The sequence below is a fragment of the Ailuropoda melanoleuca genome, chromosome 5 (assembly GCF_002007445.2).
Source record: "Ailuropoda melanoleuca isolate Jingjing chromosome 5, ASM200744v2, whole genome shotgun sequence".
Taxonomy (NCBI): domain Eukaryota; kingdom Metazoa; phylum Chordata; class Mammalia; order Carnivora; family Ursidae; genus Ailuropoda; species Ailuropoda melanoleuca.
Genome location: NC_048222.1, coordinates 36,500,307 through 36,519,280, shown reverse-complemented (window position 1 = coordinate 36,519,280; position 18,974 = coordinate 36,500,307). Strand labels below are relative to the sequence as shown.

The window sequence follows — 18,974 nt, the reverse complement described above, 5'->3', positions numbered from 1 at the left end:
AACTTTACATCGGAATCTGGGGATGTACTGTATGGTGATTAACATAATATAATAAAATAAAAAAAAAAAAGTTGTGGTCCATATATACAATGGAATATTACTGAGGTATCAAAAGGAACGATTTCTCAACATTTGCTGCAACATGGACGGTACTGGAGGAGATAATGCTAAGTGAAATAAGTCAAGCAGAGAAAGACAATTATNGAGAAAGACAATTATATGGCTTCTCTCATCTATGGAACATAAGAACTAGCAAGATCGGTAAGAGAAGAAAGGGATAAAGAAAGGGGGATAATCAGAAGGGGGAATGAAGCAGGAGAGACTATGGACCCTGAGAAACAAACTGAGGGCTTCAGAAGGGGAGGGGGGTGGGGGAATGGGTTAGGCTGGTGATGGATATTAAGGAGGGCACATATTGCATGGTGCACTGGGTGTTATACTCAACTAATGATTCATGGAACTTTACATCAAAAACCAGGGATGTACCGTATGGTGACTAACATAATTTAAAAAATATTATTAAAAAATTTAAGAAATTATGCTGACAAAACAGAACCAGACCAAGAATATCATTGATGATGACTGGCAACACTACCTGTTATTAAAATATATTGTAGGGAAGGTTTCACAAACTTCCAGTTATAAAATAATTAAGTCATGAGGATGTAATGTAGAATACGGTGGCTATAGTTAATAAAACTGCATCACATATTTGAAAGTTGCTAAGAGAGTAGATCTTAAAAGTCCTTATCAAAAGAAAAAAACTTTTTGTAACTCTGACAGTTGTGATCATTTCACAATATATACAAATACTAAATGACTATGTTGTACACCTGAAACTAATGTTTCATGTCAATTATGCCTCAAATTTAAACGTTAAATAGCAGCGTCTGGGTGGCTCAGTCAGTTAAGCATCTGACTCTTGGTTTCGGCTCAGGTCATGATCTCAGGGTCATAAGATCAAGCCCCACATCGGGCTCTGTGCTCAGTACTCATTTTTGTCTTAATAAATTAATCAAATAACCAACTAACTAAATAAAAAAAACATTCAAATCACACAGTTCATCCCAGTTTCATAATATGGCCTTGTTCTGTGAGGTCTCAAATATTCCCAGATACTAACATTTTATCTCACAGATTCTCTCTCTATTCATAAAATTGTAAATCACACACAGGCATATTATTTTCTTCCACTGGAACTCTAATATTAAAGTTGGTTTTATTAAAAATTATTTTATTCTGAATGCATCAAAAGGTACAAAATAGAATCAACAAAAGATAAGTTTTTCCTTACCTCTGGATTCTGTCTAGTTTCTCTTTCTAGAAATAATCATTGATGTTAGTTTCTTGTGTCTAATTCAGATATTTTGTGTGTATCAGTACAGATATAAAAATGCTTTTTTGTTTTTTAAAAATAGGCATGGAGCACTGGGTGTTATATGCAAACAATGAAACATGGAACACTACATCAAAAGCTAATGATGTACTGCATGGTGACTAATATATCATAGTAATAATAAAAAATCATTTTTTAAAAATAGACAAATAGTAGCTTTCTATATAGTGATTAGCTCCTTAACAAAACATCTTGGAGAATGGCTTCTTTACTTTAGTGTTAAAGCAGCATCCTATTTCATGTGTGTATCTAGTTTATTTAACCATTTCCTTATAAATTTAGGTTGTTTTCAGTCTCTCACTATTACAAACTCCTCTTCAATAAAAAGCCTTGTACATCACAGCATGAACAAGTGTGATATATCTACTGGATAAGTTCCTAGTTGTGGAATTGCTAGGTCAACATTTTTGGGTGTTTTTTTAAATATTTGTAAAACGTTAAATACATGATTGTTAAAGCACCTTCTCCAAGGTTATGCAAATGACTCCACAATTCACAACACTGAGAAAAATCTATATTTATATATCCTTCCAAATTAGGTAACTAATTCATTTTCAGTTTTGCCCACTGATGAATAAAATAGGAAATCACTGTTCTTTCATTTTAATTTGACTAACAAGTGTATACATTTGTGTATTTCTTAACATTTCTGATTTATCGTATTTCCTGAAATAAAATAGCTGTTGAATAAATGAATTGTCCTCACTGTCCTTTTTTTGAATGTCAGATGCTTTGCCTATTTTTATCTTGAGATAGTGTTCTTTTCTGTATAGACATGAAAAAGACTATTCTTGCAAGGTTCTAAGTGTATAAAGTGCCTAAACACTACCCCTTAATAACAGGTCCTCTACCTTCTCTACCCTTTCCTTAATATATAATCTCATTTAACCTTCACGAAAGTCCTCAGTGGTAGGTGGCATAATTCCTATTTTATACATGAGTACATTGAAACTCAGACACTAAGCTGTCTAAGGCTACTCAATTGGAAAATCCTCCTTCAGAGAACAAAAGTAAGCCACACTAAGGGCTTAGATATAAGCATATGTCCCTTTGTTGTGCTGTGCTTCACTGGATTTCACAGATTGAAGGTGTGTGGCAACCCTGAAATGAGCAAGTCTGTCAGTACCATTTTTCCAACACCATTTGCTCACTCTGTGTCTCTGTGTCACACTTTGGTAATTCTCACGATATTTCAAGGTTTTCATTATTATATTTGTTAGGGTGTCTGTTGATTAGTGATCTCTGATGTTACTATTGTAATTGTTTTGGGACACCACAAACTGCACCCATCTAAGAGAGCAAAGGTAATCAATAAAAGGGTGTGTCCTGACTGCTCCACTGACCAGCCATTCTCCTGTTTCTCTCCCACTCCTCAGGCCTCCCTATTCCTTGAGAAACAATAATATTGAAATTGGCTAATTAAAGCCCCAAGTATATACATGAAATGAAGAGTCACACACCTCTCACTTTATTATTATTATTATTATTATTATTATTTTTTACACGTCTCTCCTTTAAATCAAAAGCCAGAAAGCTTAGTGAGGAAGGCATGTCAAAAGCTGAGACAGGCTGAAAGCTAGGCCTCCTGGGCCAAACAGTTAGCTAATCTGTGAATGTAAAGGAAAAATTCTTGAAGGAAACTAATAGCGCTGTTCCAATGAACACGTGGATAAGAGAGCAAAACAGCTTTCCTGCTATTACGGAAAAAGTTTTAGTGGTCTGGGTAGAAGACCAGACCAGCTATAACATTCCCTTAAGCCAAAACCTAATCCAGAACATGGCCTTACCTCCCTTCAATTCTATAACTGAGAGAGGTGAGGAAGCTGCAGAAGAAAAGTTTGACACTAGCAGAGGTTGGTTCATGAGATTTAAGGGAAGAAGCCGTCTCCATAATGTAAAGGTGCAAAGTAAAGCAGAAAGGGCTGATGCGGGAGGAGGATCAATTGCTTCCAGACTGACTGCAGGGAAGTGAAACTGCAGGGAAGGGAAATGGTGCAGAAGGGGGACTACTATACTCTTTTCCCTTTGGCTAGATACTATCTGTCTAAGCTACTACTCCTTTGTCAAGAACAAGCAAAAATGTCTTTTCTTTTGTAAAGCTTTCCTTCATTTTCCCTTTCCATAATTCAACAGACTTTGTACTACTTTCTACTAATGATTTTTTAAATGCCTGCCTTCACTGGTAAATTATGAGCTCCTCTAGGGCTTAAGTCATCCTTGTAATCACAAAGATTATTGTAAAGTATACAATAGAGATACATAATACAATAGATAAGAACATAAACAATGGTAAAATATGCTGGAATGCCTTTGGGAATGTCTTTTGAATTATAAGTAGTTATATCTTTAAAATCTTAAATAGTCCTTTTTTTTTTTTAAGAAAGAAGGGAAAGTTAAAAAACTCCTATGTCTAAGAAGAGATCATATTTGTACCTCTCATGAGTAAATATTTTCATGTTTCTGCCATTTTACAAAGCCACCACTGATAACAAGTCACAGAATTCAAGATATGTCTGCCATTGTAAATTTTGGTAAAAACATAAATAATAACCCCTTAGGCATCTAAAAGTTACTTCTTGCTAACATGAGAAATAGATTATAACTTACTAATAAATCAGTTTCTTTTTTCCTTCTTTTCTTTCTTTCTGTTTTTGGTACCTGATGGGAGAGAAATGAAGAAACTGTGATATAACAAAGATGAACATACTTTCTTACTTCATTGCAAATGCTGAGATTTTTGCTCAAGATGTAATAGTGTAAGCAGCTTTTTATTGTTCAAAAGAAAATGTGCAGTGCTAGCAAGCAAATACAAGAAAATTTTTAAATTCAGTGAAACACAGTACTCATAAAAGCAACAGAATAAAAGGACACTTTAGGGATTCTTATCTTTTTAAACATTTCTGTTCAGAAGCCACTCCATATTAACTTAAATGATTCTTTTATTTTAGTCATTAACTGAATGATTACTAACTTTTAAGACTGTACTTTCCATATTTTGGCTCTAAAATACTCTCCATCCCAGAGCTAAATATAAAAAGGTATCACATGGGACATAGAAAGCTCTTTTATACATGACATTTCCTAATAACCAGAGTACAGAACAATCCAAACCTAACCTTTAAGATCGTAAACAAAGGCAGTATATGCCTACTAAAAATCTTCCTTTGTATAACCGAGACCTAGAACAGAAGAACTTTCACAGATTAATTTATATCTGACTACTTCAAAAGTGAGTTAAAATGGCTTGTAAATCTAAACACATATAAACTAGAATAACTGAAAATAAAATAGGACCCAATCAATAAAAAGGATTAATAGTATTCCTGATATCTAATAATTAGATACCTTATTACTTCAGCTGGGGTACTGAAAGGAAACACATAACACATAATTTTGTCTAAGCTTGCTATCTCTTCTGTAACATGGACTTCATAATAGTTATTTAATAGGACTGAAGCAAGAATAAAATATGCAACACCTAGTATAATTCCTGGCACTCAATAAATAAATGTTATTATTACTGTTATAAAGATTTCCAGAAACACACATTTTCCTAAAACCTAATTCAAGAAGAAATATAATTTGTGGTTCCTTATAGAAAAGCCATCAAATGATAAAATGAATTACACCTTTAATTACTATTTTTCAAAAGGAAATTCATGTAGTGACCTCTATCAAAGTGGAGGGTATAATGCTGAGGACACAACATGATATTTTAACTCAGCAAAGAATATATTAATTGCAGAAGGTTTAGATAATATGGTCTGATAAAGTTGTAAGAGAGAATTAAGTTTGCTGAATCTAAAGCAGTATTAGGTTGACATGTTCCCTGTAATGTGTTTCTCAAATATCAAACACTGTCCCAAACAGACTCTTAAAAAGAATTCTTAACGGAATCCTTTTAGAAATCAAACATATCATATTTACCTTTGTGGGGATACAATCCAAAGTCTTGAATTCATTCATATATTCATCTAAAAATACTTTAAAAGTGTTGACCCAAACTCTGACTGGAGATTCACTCCAATCACGCTGCTCAAGCCTCATGGTCTTTTCCAGAATCTGTTCAAATAGTGCGTAGAGGTCTTTATACCGTATGCTTTTCCCATCATCTACCTAATAAACAATAAGAGAAGACATGTAAAGAAATTCCCTAAACATAGAAGATTGATTCAACTTGCATTGGGTAGTGTTTAGAATAAAGATTAGGATCCTTTCTAATGGGCAAGCCCATGAGGTCATGTAGTATCTGTAAATGCCCTCTCTACTGTGGAATTCTGCAGAATAAAACCTATCAAATTTTAGCAAAATACCTAAGTTTAAATAATGTAGCAATTTCAGAAAGCCCTGGAAACTTCTCCACAAGTCTGGCTTTTAAACCATATTTAGCTTTAAAGATTATCTGCATCCCACTTAATTACCTATTGCCTCAGACATGAACCTTGTTTAGAAGTTCCACTCTAAAATTGAAAGAATGAATACTTGATCCTTGCCTAATGATACATTAGGTAACCATTATTTTATTTTTCCAAAGAAGAATGACATGTCCTGAATAACACTGTATTACCTGCAAAGGAATCTACATGGGATTACTTTCGACTTATTTAAATAAGGTCTGCAATTTTTGTGAGAGGAAAAAAAGGGGGGGGGCTTTAAATGACCACAAAGTATTATATATTTAGAATTTGTTTCTCCTTCACTTCCTCAAAATAAGTTAAACATTTTTGATCTAGGGTTAGAAAACCACTATTAAGTTCTACTTTATAATTTTGGCTCTTCCTATGTGATTTAAGTGTATTGGAGCACCCAACAACCCGGAGTCCCTAATCTAGGAAATACAGGTATGAAGCAGAGAAAGACATGAACATAATAAGCAGTTGAGCAGGATCAGAAAAATACAGCCAACGTTGTCTCTGTGCAAACCTAGTCATTTGCTGTAGCCTGATTACTACTCTTATTATGGTCGTGAAATTCCTATTCTCTCAGACTGCATGGTTCATGTTTTTAAAAAAGCAAAAATTCTTACACTGAGAAAGAAAAAGTAGAGGACACACAAGAAAGCTCTCCTGATTTCTCTTTTCACAATGAATTATAGACTGAACAAAGAAAAATGATTAAATACAAATTATTTCATAGAATATGAAAATTCATAGATTCTAGAGATCAAAGCATTAATTATTATCTACTTTAGCATGAAAATAAACTTTCTAAAACATGACCAGTGTCATATAAAATTGTAAGGTAAATCTGAAAGTGAAATAAACTGATATGTATAAATCAGTGAACATAAACTGCTCTAATTCCACTGGGGGAAACATGTGTAATTTCACACATATAAAAATTATAAGCCAAAGCCAGAGCTAAAAGGATTATGAGAGATCAAAATAGTAGAGAGCCACAGAATCACATTTATAATATGTGAATTTATCATCTTATAAGAAGATTCAACATTGTAAGAGGGGAAAAACACTACTGAAGGAAACTGAAGGAAGGTATTAATCTGAGACCAGTCAGTATGCTTTTCCCTACCTATTCCTAAAATAAAAACAAGGAATTTGAGTAATCTCTCATTGAACACAGCCTCCATATTATCTTCTACAGCACTGCCAAATTTTTCATATGTTAACTACCGAAGATCTCCTAAGATAGTCCAACTTACCGCCAAGGCAGATGAATAAAAGCTGAAGATATTCTGCCGAAATTCTTTCAGGGCTTTTTTAAATACAACATCCACTAATGTGTCTTTCTTGCTGTCTTCATTATCTAGGTCATTCATCTGGGGGCCACAAAAAGAGTTTTTGTACACAATCAACTAATTAAAAAGAGGTGACTACAACAGTGATATTGATTGGTTCCTCAATAATGATGGTCCTGACGGTCCTAAAAGTGCAAGCCCCTGCTACCATGGGACCGAGGTAAAAGCATGACTACAGAGTCAACGTTTTATTATTACCAGATGATTTCTAAGGTCCTTCCAATGATGTATTATTCTATCATTATGTTACGAGAGAAAAAACCCCAAGTATGCAATGACAAGCCTCACCTTAACACAGGGAATATAATGTGACAATTACGGTAAAATGCAAGTTAACAGTAAAGCCCAAAACCTTAACTCCTGCCCATCCAGTCTGAGTAATGCACATCCTATTAGTTTACATTTTTCATAAAGAACAGACTACCTAATATACTGAAACATATGTAAACTTGATCAATAGGGACCATATTCTGATAAAAACAAGTATTCCAGAGTCAAGGCCACTTATGGGCCTAACTCAGCATGCAGAGTGTACCTTTTTCAGAAGAAATTCATCCATACTTTTTAAATCACTGACACTTGCTATGATCTGGACAGAGTCATTTTGCCAGTGCACAGACTCCAAAGCCACACTGCTGATCTTCACACTTCGCTTCCGCTTTGCCTTTGGAGAAGGTTCTTTGTTCTCTTTAAACTCCTTCCGGCAACTACCAGGCAATTCTGGGCTCAAAGGAGGTGTCAGGTGATACTGAACTAATTCTATAATTCAAGATAAAGTATCCAAAAAATATTTTAGTGAAAATATTGAAATCTCCACATTCTTTTTAAGTTTAACTTCCTTTAATAAGTCACTGAAGGAAAAAAATGTATCTGAAAAGCAAAGTAACATTAATGTTTGCGGTCAGGCAGTTAAACAATAAATATAGACTGCACAATTGTACAGAAAATGTATTTTTAAATTACCACTTTTCAATGGAAAATGCCCTTTTGTCTCCCAAGGGGCTATGGTCTGTACTGAAAACCTGGATGGAGGTATCTTATATAACTAAAGCCTGAATCCCAAATACCTCAGTCCCAAAGGAAAAAAGAAGAGTATATGTAACCACCCTAGCATGTTAAATGCTGACCATTAAGCCAGTCATATAGCTTTACTATATTTGTTTGAAAGAATATTCGGCTATATACGAATGTGACAAACCAGTGAAGTTTGATAATTATTATTATTTCATTACTAGGGTCTAAAACCATAAATGCTTCAGTGATATTATCTGTAATTATCCTGACAACCTGTCTAGGGAGCCAGGTAAGTCAACTAGCTCACTTCTTGGTCTCCTTAGTATTTAGGATTTTCTTAAACATCTCCCAAATAACTGTCTGAATTTCTCAGAGAATTCCTAGAATGCATTACCTTTGTATGTTAATACTGGAAAACACAACAAATTTCTCTTTACAACAGGGAAATCGATTGCATGTCAGTCCATCACAATCCAGAACTACACTAGGTTTGCCAAAGCCCTACCTGGGGCTTGATAAACACGTTGGCCCCTTCTCACTTCACTTATCTCTTTGTTTCCCCCACATGTATTCACCTGTCCAATGCTATGTCCTCATTCCTTCTAAAAGCTAATTCTGATAGTGGAGAAAAGTAGCCTCCTACATGCTAAATGCCACCTCAGGCACAAAAGAAGACAATCTCAGATATGGTACCAGAATAAAAATTATAAAGATATAGAATATAGGGGCGCCTGGGTGGCGCAGTCGTTAAGCGTCTGCCTTCAGCTCAGGGCGTGATCCCAGCATTGTGGGATCGAGCCCCACATCAGGCTCCTCTGCTATGAGCCTGCTTCTTCCTCTCCCACTCCCCCTGCTTGTGTTCCCTCTCTCACTGGCTGTCTCTCTCTCTGTCAAATAAATAAATAAAATCTTTGAAAAAAAAAGATATAGAATATATATATGTGCAAATTAGTATCAACTGATTTTAATTTCATTACATAAACAAGACAAAGAAGTACTAATAATTTCATTTAGCAAAGTATCTTTCCTATAATAAAAGAAATAATGATTACTAAAGAAATTATAATACTGTTTCAGTATTAAAAACAAGGGATACCTTAATAAATTACTAACCAAAGATAAATAGAAAGCTACAATATTTATTTTTATATATATATCCTTATGAACCAACACACAATGAAGTCTGCTAATAACATATGCTTCAACTTAAGAGCTTTATGCATCCTTCTTAAGAATTAACCATGGAGGGGACGCCTGGGTGGCGCCGTCGTTAAGCGTCTGCCTTCGGCTCAGGGCGTGATCCCGGCCTTCTGGGATAGAGCCCCACGTCAGGCTCCTCCGCTATGAGCCTGCTTCTTCTTCTCCCACTCCCCCCTGCTTGTGTTCCCTCTCTCGCTGCCTGTCTCTATCTCTTCAAATAAATAAAAAATAAAAATCTTAAAAAAAAAAAAAAAAGAATTAACCATGGAGAATAGAACTGTGAAAAATGAAACATTTAGAATGATTGCTATAAACCAGATTAGATATAGGAAATCAATCCTCTTAGTAATGTAACGGTAAGGATTTCCCAAATTTCCAAACTGAACTTGTAGTATTTACTTAATTTATTATTGATTTTATCCATATCAGTTTGCCAACTCATAGGAGCAAAGCCACAAGACACAAAAACAGGGCTCTAATATAGGGCTCTAATCTACCATTTTTTTCTCTAATACACAGGTGGACTCTGCTTTGGCTCATCCATTCCTATGTGAAGCTTGATAATCTTATTCTCCTTGTCCCTTTGTCTTATCCTAGAGATGAGAAGTTTTGTTTCCGTATTGTAACTGGGTCTGTTCTCTTTCCTTTAGAGATAACTTTTTTTCCTAGATCCACTTTCTATCTTATTCACCTACCCACTGGTATTTCACCCACTCATTACCATACACCCACCTCTGATGTCTATCCATCCCATTACTGTTGAAGATAGCTGCCATCTTTGCATAATGATTAAAAACTCTCATACATGCTTAAGGAAAGGGTTGGGGAAAATGGCATAATCATCTAATGCTGGAAATACTGGAATCCTTAGAGAGTCAGTAATTCTAGCATTTAGAAAGGCCAGTTTTCTCAACAAATGAACTATCTGTTGGGTATGTTCAAGTGTGTTACGATTGATGCCCAAAAAATTAAAATAACAGCTACAATTATAAAGTCAGTATAGTATAGCAAATACTTAATATATAGTAGGTACTTAATATATAGCACAGTGGTTAATAATGTGGCCTTTGGAGCTAGGCTACCTAAATTCAAATCTCAGCTCTGTCAACTACAATAAGTGTGTAAGGAAATAACTTCTCTGTGCTTCAGCTTTCTCATCTATAAACTGGGAATAATAATCATACCAACACCCCAAAACTGTGATGATCAATTGAGTTAATATATACAACATGCTTAGTACAGTGCCTTGCACATGGTAAGCACTCAAATATTAGCTGCCATTATCTTAGTTTTTACTAATAATACATATTTGTTAAGTGAATGAATGACAGCTAAATTTTTACACTTTGGAAAACTGAGGCTAACTGAAGATTCATCATCCTTCTTAAAGTTGTTGCTGTTTCACCATTTTGTACCACACTTCCTTGGCACTTCTGTACAATGTAATTTTATAATTATCTTTTACTTAGGGAAAGATTTTACAATTCTGGTCCTATTTCATTAGACTATCTGGACAACAGGATTGCCATTACAAATACTAGAAGAAGAATGAACTCTCAGAAACAGTGAACAAATTATAAAGACTATCTCCATCCTCTGTCCATTTTTACCATCTGGAAACTGATGAGCTGGAATCATATCTGAGCCAGCAAGGAATCCTGGAACCTCTGACTGGGTGGCAGCTTTCGCTCGGCTGGTCTTCTTCTCCCCTTGTTTCCCTTTGGCCCAGAATCTCATCTTAGCTCTCTGAGGTCTATTTTTAAAAATAAAGGTAAAAATGGAAATTAGTATGTTGCAATGGCAATATTGGTATATCACTTTGAGCTATATTAAGACCTTTCATGCGTATGACTTCATTTAACCTTCACACTTAAGTTTAATCATATTTAATCTTCAATTTCACATTTAAATTTCAATCTGGAAGGGAGACAGTTTTCTCATCTTGAATACAAGAAATAGTAAGTCCCAAAGATGGTAAATAATTCCCCAAAATGAAATGGCTAAAAAGCAGTGAAACTAAAATTCCAACTCAGGTTTTCTGATTCCTAAACTGCTATCTTTTCATTCTTGTCCTCCTTCCGGCTTGGACTTACAGCATATAAACAACTAACAACAACAAAAATACTTTTTAAAACATCACTGATATCCCATCACTCTAAAACATATTCGTTTACCTTTTGGGGGAGGGGTAATTTCCTTCCATTCTTTATCCATAAGTATGCCCATTTTTATATCACTGTAATCATGATGAAGATACAATTTTAAACCTTTCCACTTACCATTATATAATAACGGTTTTAATGTGACTATTTTATATTTAGAGGTTATCAATATTATTAATTAACAAAAGCCACCATTTATTTGAGTTGTTAAGTGCTTAAATTGGCTTACTTTATTTATAAAAACAAGTTTACTTTTAAACTACTATAACCATTATATATGTGAAAACCTGGAGGATTAAACATTAGGTAACTTTCCCAAAATTACACAGTGAGTGATAAAGCTGAAAATGCGGAACTTTGCTATATGGCGTCATTCTTAGTGTTTATATACTCTTTCCCATTACATACATCAAAAACACACCTTAAGATAATAACGACAGCTCACATATACTGACCATATATCACGTATCCTAACCCTATACTAGGAGCTTATTTGTGCATTCGTTTTTTCCTTTGTATATTTACTCAATCAAAAAAAAAAAAAAAAAAAAAAAAAAAGAAGAGCATCTACCAGGAGCCAGACACTATGCCTTTATGATATACCTGATTTTCACACCTTCTATGGTAAATAGCTCTTATTATCCTTACTTTTTACACATGAGCAAACTGAGGCTTCGAGGGTTGATGAAGCTGAAAGTTAAAATCAGGTCCATCCAGTTTTGAAACCCATATTCTTTTTTTCGTTGTTCCTTTTTTTTTTTTAAAAGCCTATTACTAAGCCTATACATCTCAAGAGTATAAACAGAAGTTGTTCTACAAGGCTTATTACAAATGATAGCATCCTTCTGCCATTCTCATTCCTTTTCTGTTCCCTGGAGGCAATCCTTTTGAATTGATTTAACTGACTTTTTAATATTAACCATACTTATATTGCTGCCATACTTGCAATGCAAGTAATGATTAAGCATGTTCCAACGCTTCTGTTCTCCACCCTCCACAAAGACAGGTGTACCCCCAAAAGAATCAAATGGTAATTTCAGTTATCTCAATATACAGTACTTTCTTATTGTAACAGTCACTATTTATTTTTATTATACAAGTAATATTCACAATTGAGGCACTCAGTTCCCTGCATAACCTATTTTCTTCTAGAGTTAATAAGTGTTTTGCTTTACATTTGCTCACTTATCTACATACAATTCACCTTGAAATGTTTTCCTCGTGTACATCTCCTTTCAACATGTTCAAACAAAACAGGTACTCCATTTCTTTAAGAGATCTCTCCCAGAGCTTTCTAGCCTGCTCCAACGGGCATGGTTTCCCTCAGGGCTAGTTATACAACCATCACTTCAAAAGCTACTTTCACCATCATCATGGAAATTCCTTTTGTCTCTATTGTTTTATAATGAAATGTCTTGTAGTATGGGTCTGTTTCCGTCCATTATATTGGGCAATCACTGGGGTCTTTGAATCTGGAAACTCATGTCCTTCAGTTCTATGAAGCTTATTTGAATTATTTTATTAATGATTTGTCTTCTCCATTCTTTGTTCTTTCTGGACCTCCCATTAGTGGCTCACTGGATCTCCTGAACTGCTCCTCTATTTTCTTTTTTTATTTAAATTCCAGTCAACATACAGTGCAATATTAGTTTCAGGTGTACAAGAATTGTGATTCAACATTTCCATACAACACCCAGTGCTCATATCACAAGTGCCCTCCTTCATCCCCATCACCTATTTCACCCATCCCCTACCCACCTCTCCTCTGCTAACCATCAGTTTGTTCTCTATAATTAAGAGTCTGTTTCTTAGTTTGTCTCTCTCTCTCCCTCTCTCTCCTTCTCCCATCTGCTCATTTGTTTTCTTTCTTAAATTCAAAATCTGAGTGAAGTCATATTGCATTTGTCTTTCTCGGACTTATTTTGCTTATTAGCACAGTATTTTCTAGCTCCATCCACGTCACTGCAAATGGCAGGATTTCGTTCTTTTTGATGGCTGAGTAATATTCCACTGTGTATATATACCACATCTTCTTTCTCTATTTGTCAGCCGATGGACACCCGGGCTGTTTCCATAATTTGGCTATTGTAGATAATGCTGCTATAAACATCAGGGTGTATGTGTCTTCTCAAATCAGTATTTTTGTATCCTTTGGGTAAATACCCAGGAGTGCAATTGCTGGGTCATAGGGTAGTTCTATTTTTAACTTTTTGAGGAACCCCAATATTGTTTTCCAGTGTGGCTCCACCAGTTTCCATTCCCACCAACAGTGTAAGAGGGTTCCCCCTTCTCTACATCCTCACCAATACCTGCTGTTTCCTATGTTGTTGATTTTAGCCATTCTGAGAGATGTGAGATGAGATCTCACTGTAGCTTGATTTATATTTCCCTGGTGACAAGTGATGTTGACCATCTTTTCATGTGTCTGTCGGCCATCTGTATGTCTTCTATGGAAAAATGTCTATTCATGTCTCCTGCCCATTTTTCAATTGGATTGTTCATTTTTTGAGTGTTGAGTTTTATAAGTTCTTTATATACTTTGGATACTAACCCTTCATCAGATATGTCATTTGCAAATATCTTCTCTCAGAACTAACAAATTCAGTAAAGTCAAAGGACACAAAACCAGTGTACAGAAATCTGCTGCATTTCTTTACACCAGTAATGAAGCAGCAGAAAGAGAAATTAAGGAATCAATTACATTTACAGTTGCACCCAAAACAATAAGATACCTAGGAATAAACCTAACCAAAGAGGTGAAAGACCTGTATTCTGAAAAAAAAAAAATCTATGAAAAAAACTGAAGATGACACAAAGAAATGGAAAGACATTCCATGCTCACAGATTGGAAGAACAAATATTGTTAAAATGTCTATACTACCTAAATCAATTTTCTTTTCTTCTTTTTGCTCAACCTTCCAAGATGTGTCCTCAACTTTCTTTCCAACTATTCTTATTGTTTCTTTATGCTATCATATTTTTTATTTTCAAAGGCTCTTTTTATAATGAATGTTTCTCTTTCATGCAGTATTTATTTATGCAGAAGGTCTGTTGATTAGTTTCATTTGTCTGTCTGGAAGTTTTCTTTCCTCTGCATAGTTTATTTCTTCCAAGTTGTATATTATATCCATTAGTTTTAGTTTCTTTGATATAAAGTGCTTCTTCAAATGTGGTCAAAAGTAGGGTTAAAAAACCAGACACTATTTGGGAAGTTCTCGTATACACTGGTGGAGCTTCCAAACTGATTTTGCTTGCATGATTATCAGACTAGTCCATTTTGTAGGGAGAAATTATGATACCAATATCTCTATGTCTTTCCCTGAGGGTTGTACAAAAGTCCCAACAACCTTCTGAACCATCTACTTAGGGGATATGTGAAATGTGAAAACTGAGTGGAAGAAAAAAATTAGGAGAATCTTAACATTCAGTGTAAACATTCACTAAATCTTATTCCAAATATGTACCCAAGTCCTCAAATATATCTGAGAACCTTCAAAAACAGAGATCTTCTATTTTTTCCTTTCCAGAGAATAAATCTCCAGGTTTCTGCTAGGACTGGGGAAGATCAGTCAGCCAGATGCTTCTTTCTCAGATTTACGCAGGTGGTTTAGGATTCAGCTTTCTTCTATTAAGACATTTAAAATTTGTCTGTTTACTTTTTGGATTCCACAGTTTTATTGTTGTTGTCTCCAGCTGTTTTACCATTTGTTGTTGTTTGTCCTGCATAGGTTTTGTCATTTTAGCGATTTTGGAGGAAGAAGTAGAAATTTATATATTTAATCTGCTATCTCCAGCCATATGTCTTTCTAGTATGGTATACGTTTTTCCCAAAATTTGGTCTCTAGCATAATCTGGTCTGGATTTGCATTATCATGGATTATGCCTCTACAGACACTGAGGAAATGGCCTTTAATAGGATTAAGAACCAGAAAGATTTCAACGTAATCTTCAAGTGTTCAGTGAGGGTTAAATTGCCTTATATAATACAATAAGAGACAAAGATATTTACTTGACAATAAGAACTCCATATACTCTCTTAAAGGGAACAGAATTATTTCCTGAAAGTCTTTTTTCCAGTCCCATTTGTAAAACACTCATCTCAGAACAGAATCCCGGGAAATATTTTCACTGTCATCTGACTTAAGCTCCTTTCTCTTAAAACAAAAAACCACAAGTGATATAATGATTTAAAGACTTCACCCAAATCACATTGCTAGACATACAGAAAGATAAAGCTTGCCATGTAAATCTGAATTATCATGTGCCTGTCATACAGTAGGTATTTAATATTTGTTGAAAAATAGATAAATTTCAAATTATACCTTATATCCGAATCTGAAGTCTTCTGCCTCACTGCCAATTTTGTAATCTCTCCTTGAGACATAGTCTTATGAAGCTTTGCTTCTTCATCAACTGAAGAAAATCGCTGTGATGTCTGTAATAATTACATATATGAAAGACTTTAAAACCAAGTAACTATATCATAACTCTGTAATTTAAACTCAAGTTATAGAATTGAGAATTACATCTATTAAAAATATATAAAAATACATTCACACTGTTCAGCCATTCATTGAAATAAAAGAACCTACTAAAAATTTTATTAACTTCCTAGAATAATCTGAAGTAAAGAGAACTTCGGTCAATGAAATGCTGACTAGGACCTACGAGTTCATGTTTTCTGACAACAGATCAAGTGGAAAGGTAAAAAAAAAAAGTCAAAGCCAACTAAAGATACAGACAAAGGATCCAGGATCTGATAAATCTAGAGCACTAAGCGTAGTTTTTCATGCCTACTTTTATATGTCCCTACAAGTAATAATTACTTTTATGGCCTAACTTGCTACTTTAGATTCTTATTTTACCTAGTCAAGGATTTAAGAAAGCTAGAACACAGGAAAATAAAAAAAAACCAAAGGACCAAACAATTAAAGATCATTATCACCACGAATGGTCTAAAATATAAACAACTTACGTTAAACTGGGACCTGAATTTCAATTGGCAATTCTTGTTCCATTTATCTACAATGTGCCCCTTTGAAGAAAATCCCATTTGGAAGAGAAAATTTCTTGTTACCTATTCAAATCCTTTCCTAACATTTCATTTTCTATAATTATAATATCTTTTCTTTAGCCTTTTAATCTGCTAAAACAGGGACCTGTTTTATCCTCTTGCCTGAAACAACCAAAAACAAAAACAAAACAAAAACCCAGACAAAATAGTAAGAACCAGCAGTTATCAAGATGATGGACAGTTATCCTTGGGAGATGGGAAACAAAGGAAGTGAGTCCTTCTTCTGCCCAGCTTAGTGCCTTGAGACAGTTTCCAGGCTGTGACACAGAAAGGGGGTTCCAGGTGAACCCTGGCAGACTCTCTGAGTTGAACACATGAAGTTTAAAGTCCAGAGAGACTAGAGACCAAAAGAGAGAGAGAGAAAAAGTGCAAAGAGTGTACTGAAGAGGGAAGAGATGCACAAATAAAGAATTCTGGAGATCTTCAGAGGGTATTTAGCTGAGTACTTACTAATCAACACTTCTTTGTCAAACAACTACCCAAGATCAGGCAAAGGACCACCGGAAAGGATTCAAGGTAATAGTGCCCAGCACTTACAAAAAGCCAGTAATAGTGCCTGTGCCCAAGAGTCAGAATATGTAACTTTATGATTCCCAGGTATTGGGTGAACTATGTAGCAGGATCTTGCCTCAACAGTCAAGAGTAAGTGATAGTCAAAAATAAGCCCTAGGTGAACAACTGCTCTGTTTGGACCTAACAAATCTTAACTTAATAAAAATTGTATATAAAGTGTACAAAATGATTTGATTTACATATAAATATTAAAATGATTACTATAGTCAGACTGATTAACATATCATCTCTTCCCATTGTTTCTTTCTTTTTCTTCTATTTTTTTTTTTTTTTGGTGGTGACAGTACCTGAAATCTACTCTTAGAAAATTTCCAGATTCAATACAATGAGAATAACAAATATTAAAAGGAAGACCTAATTGCTTAGGAACAAACTGCTTCCAGAACCAAGCTCTGAAATATTACTGGAACATAACAGTCTCAAGAATATTAATCAAATACAAAAGTATTCAGCACTCAACAAGACAAAGTTTACCATGTCAGGCATCCAATAATAAATAACTAAGCATGCAAAGAAATATGACTGGCAAGGAGGAGAAAAAGTCACTCTATCTATAGTGATTCAAAACGGATACAAATATTGAGCACTAGGAGATCAGAGAACTAACCAAAGGGAAAGGACTTAAAACTGCATGTGATTCAAGGTGACATATTTTTAAAGGCACTGATTCTGAAGGAAATGAAGGTGAAAAGGAATGGAGAGGTGCCTTTGGACAACTGAGTAGTGAAGAGGAAAAGAAGCAGAACAGGAAAATTTAGAATCTAGCAAGGCAAAACAGAAGCAAAAATGGAGGACACAACATTGCCTCTCACACACACACACAGAGAGAGAGAGAGAGAGAGAGAGAAAACTAACAGACTCCAAACAGGCTGCCTGCAAAAGAAACTTTTCCTTTTTACACTGACAGAAAGAAGAGGAAGCTCTTGAAGTCAAGTTACTTATAAACTATCCCAAATGCACAACATGAATAAATTAAGACAAATAAAATCTACCCAAGCTACAATAAGAAAACAAAAAGAAAATTAGAACCAAAACAACTTAGATGATTAACCCAACTCCCATGAAACATACACAAACCAAGCATGAAGCAGAAAACTATAAATAAAAAATGAATTAAATCAACTCATGTATATGAAACACCATACTGAATCAGAAATTCAAAAATTAAAAATAGAAACAAGCCCCCCCCCCACTTCAATAAAAACCAGGAACAATGACAGGAATTGAATGAACTCAGGAAAGAAATCACAAGATTGTGAAGAATAATTTAGAAGATGCCCAAGGGAGAAAAAATACCAATGCAGACTTAAAGGGGCTAAACAAAGGCAGGAATATAATAAAGAATACAAAGTAGTGTAAAGAAATGAATAAAAAAAGAGTCGAGAGAAGGTAAGATTGAGATGGTAGATGGGAAAAGAAGGAAAAACTTATTTATAATTCGGAGTTCCTAAACAAGAAAAACAAAACAATGGGACACAATATTTAAAATTGTAATCCATGAGAGTGTTTCAAAAATAAGGCAAAACCAGAATTTATATATATTTTTTGTGCATTTGATCTGTCTTATATAGAGAATGTTGTGTTGAAGTTTCCTCTTATTCATTCTGAATTGTGGCTTTTGGTATTAAAAACTGTCCTTTGTTACATTCAATGCTTTTGTTTGAATTCTACTTAAATCATGATATCACAGCCTATGTTTTCTTAATTATTTCCATTTGCCTGGAATACTTTTTCTCACCCTTTTATTTTTAGCCTTTCTGGATCCTTTCGTTTTAGATGTGTGTTTTGTATGCAGTATAG

At 34.6% G+C, this 18,974-nt stretch overlaps 1 protein-coding gene across 11 annotated transcripts in view; it reads right to left on the bottom strand.

Annotated features, from left to right (window-relative positions):
- MYO9A (myosin IXA) overlaps window positions 1–18,974 on the bottom strand; it is a 307,312-nt gene that overhangs the window by 84,638 nt on the left and 203,700 nt on the right. For all 11 annotated transcript variants that reach the window (XM_034660724.1, XM_034660725.1, XM_034660722.1 and 8 more), the window contains 6 exons: window positions 15,850–15,962; window positions 10,976–11,118; window positions 7,687–7,910; window positions 7,056–7,172; window positions 5,324–5,512; window positions 4,004–4,054 (listed from right to left, as the gene is read on the bottom strand). In XM_034660724.1, coding sequence (XP_034516615.1) covers window positions 4,004–4,054; window positions 5,324–5,512; window positions 7,056–7,172; window positions 7,687–7,910; window positions 10,976–11,118; window positions 15,850–15,962 — 837 coding nt within the window. The remainder of the gene's footprint in view (window positions 1–4,003; window positions 4,055–5,323; window positions 5,513–7,055; window positions 7,173–7,686; window positions 7,911–10,975; window positions 11,119–15,849; window positions 15,963–18,974) is intronic.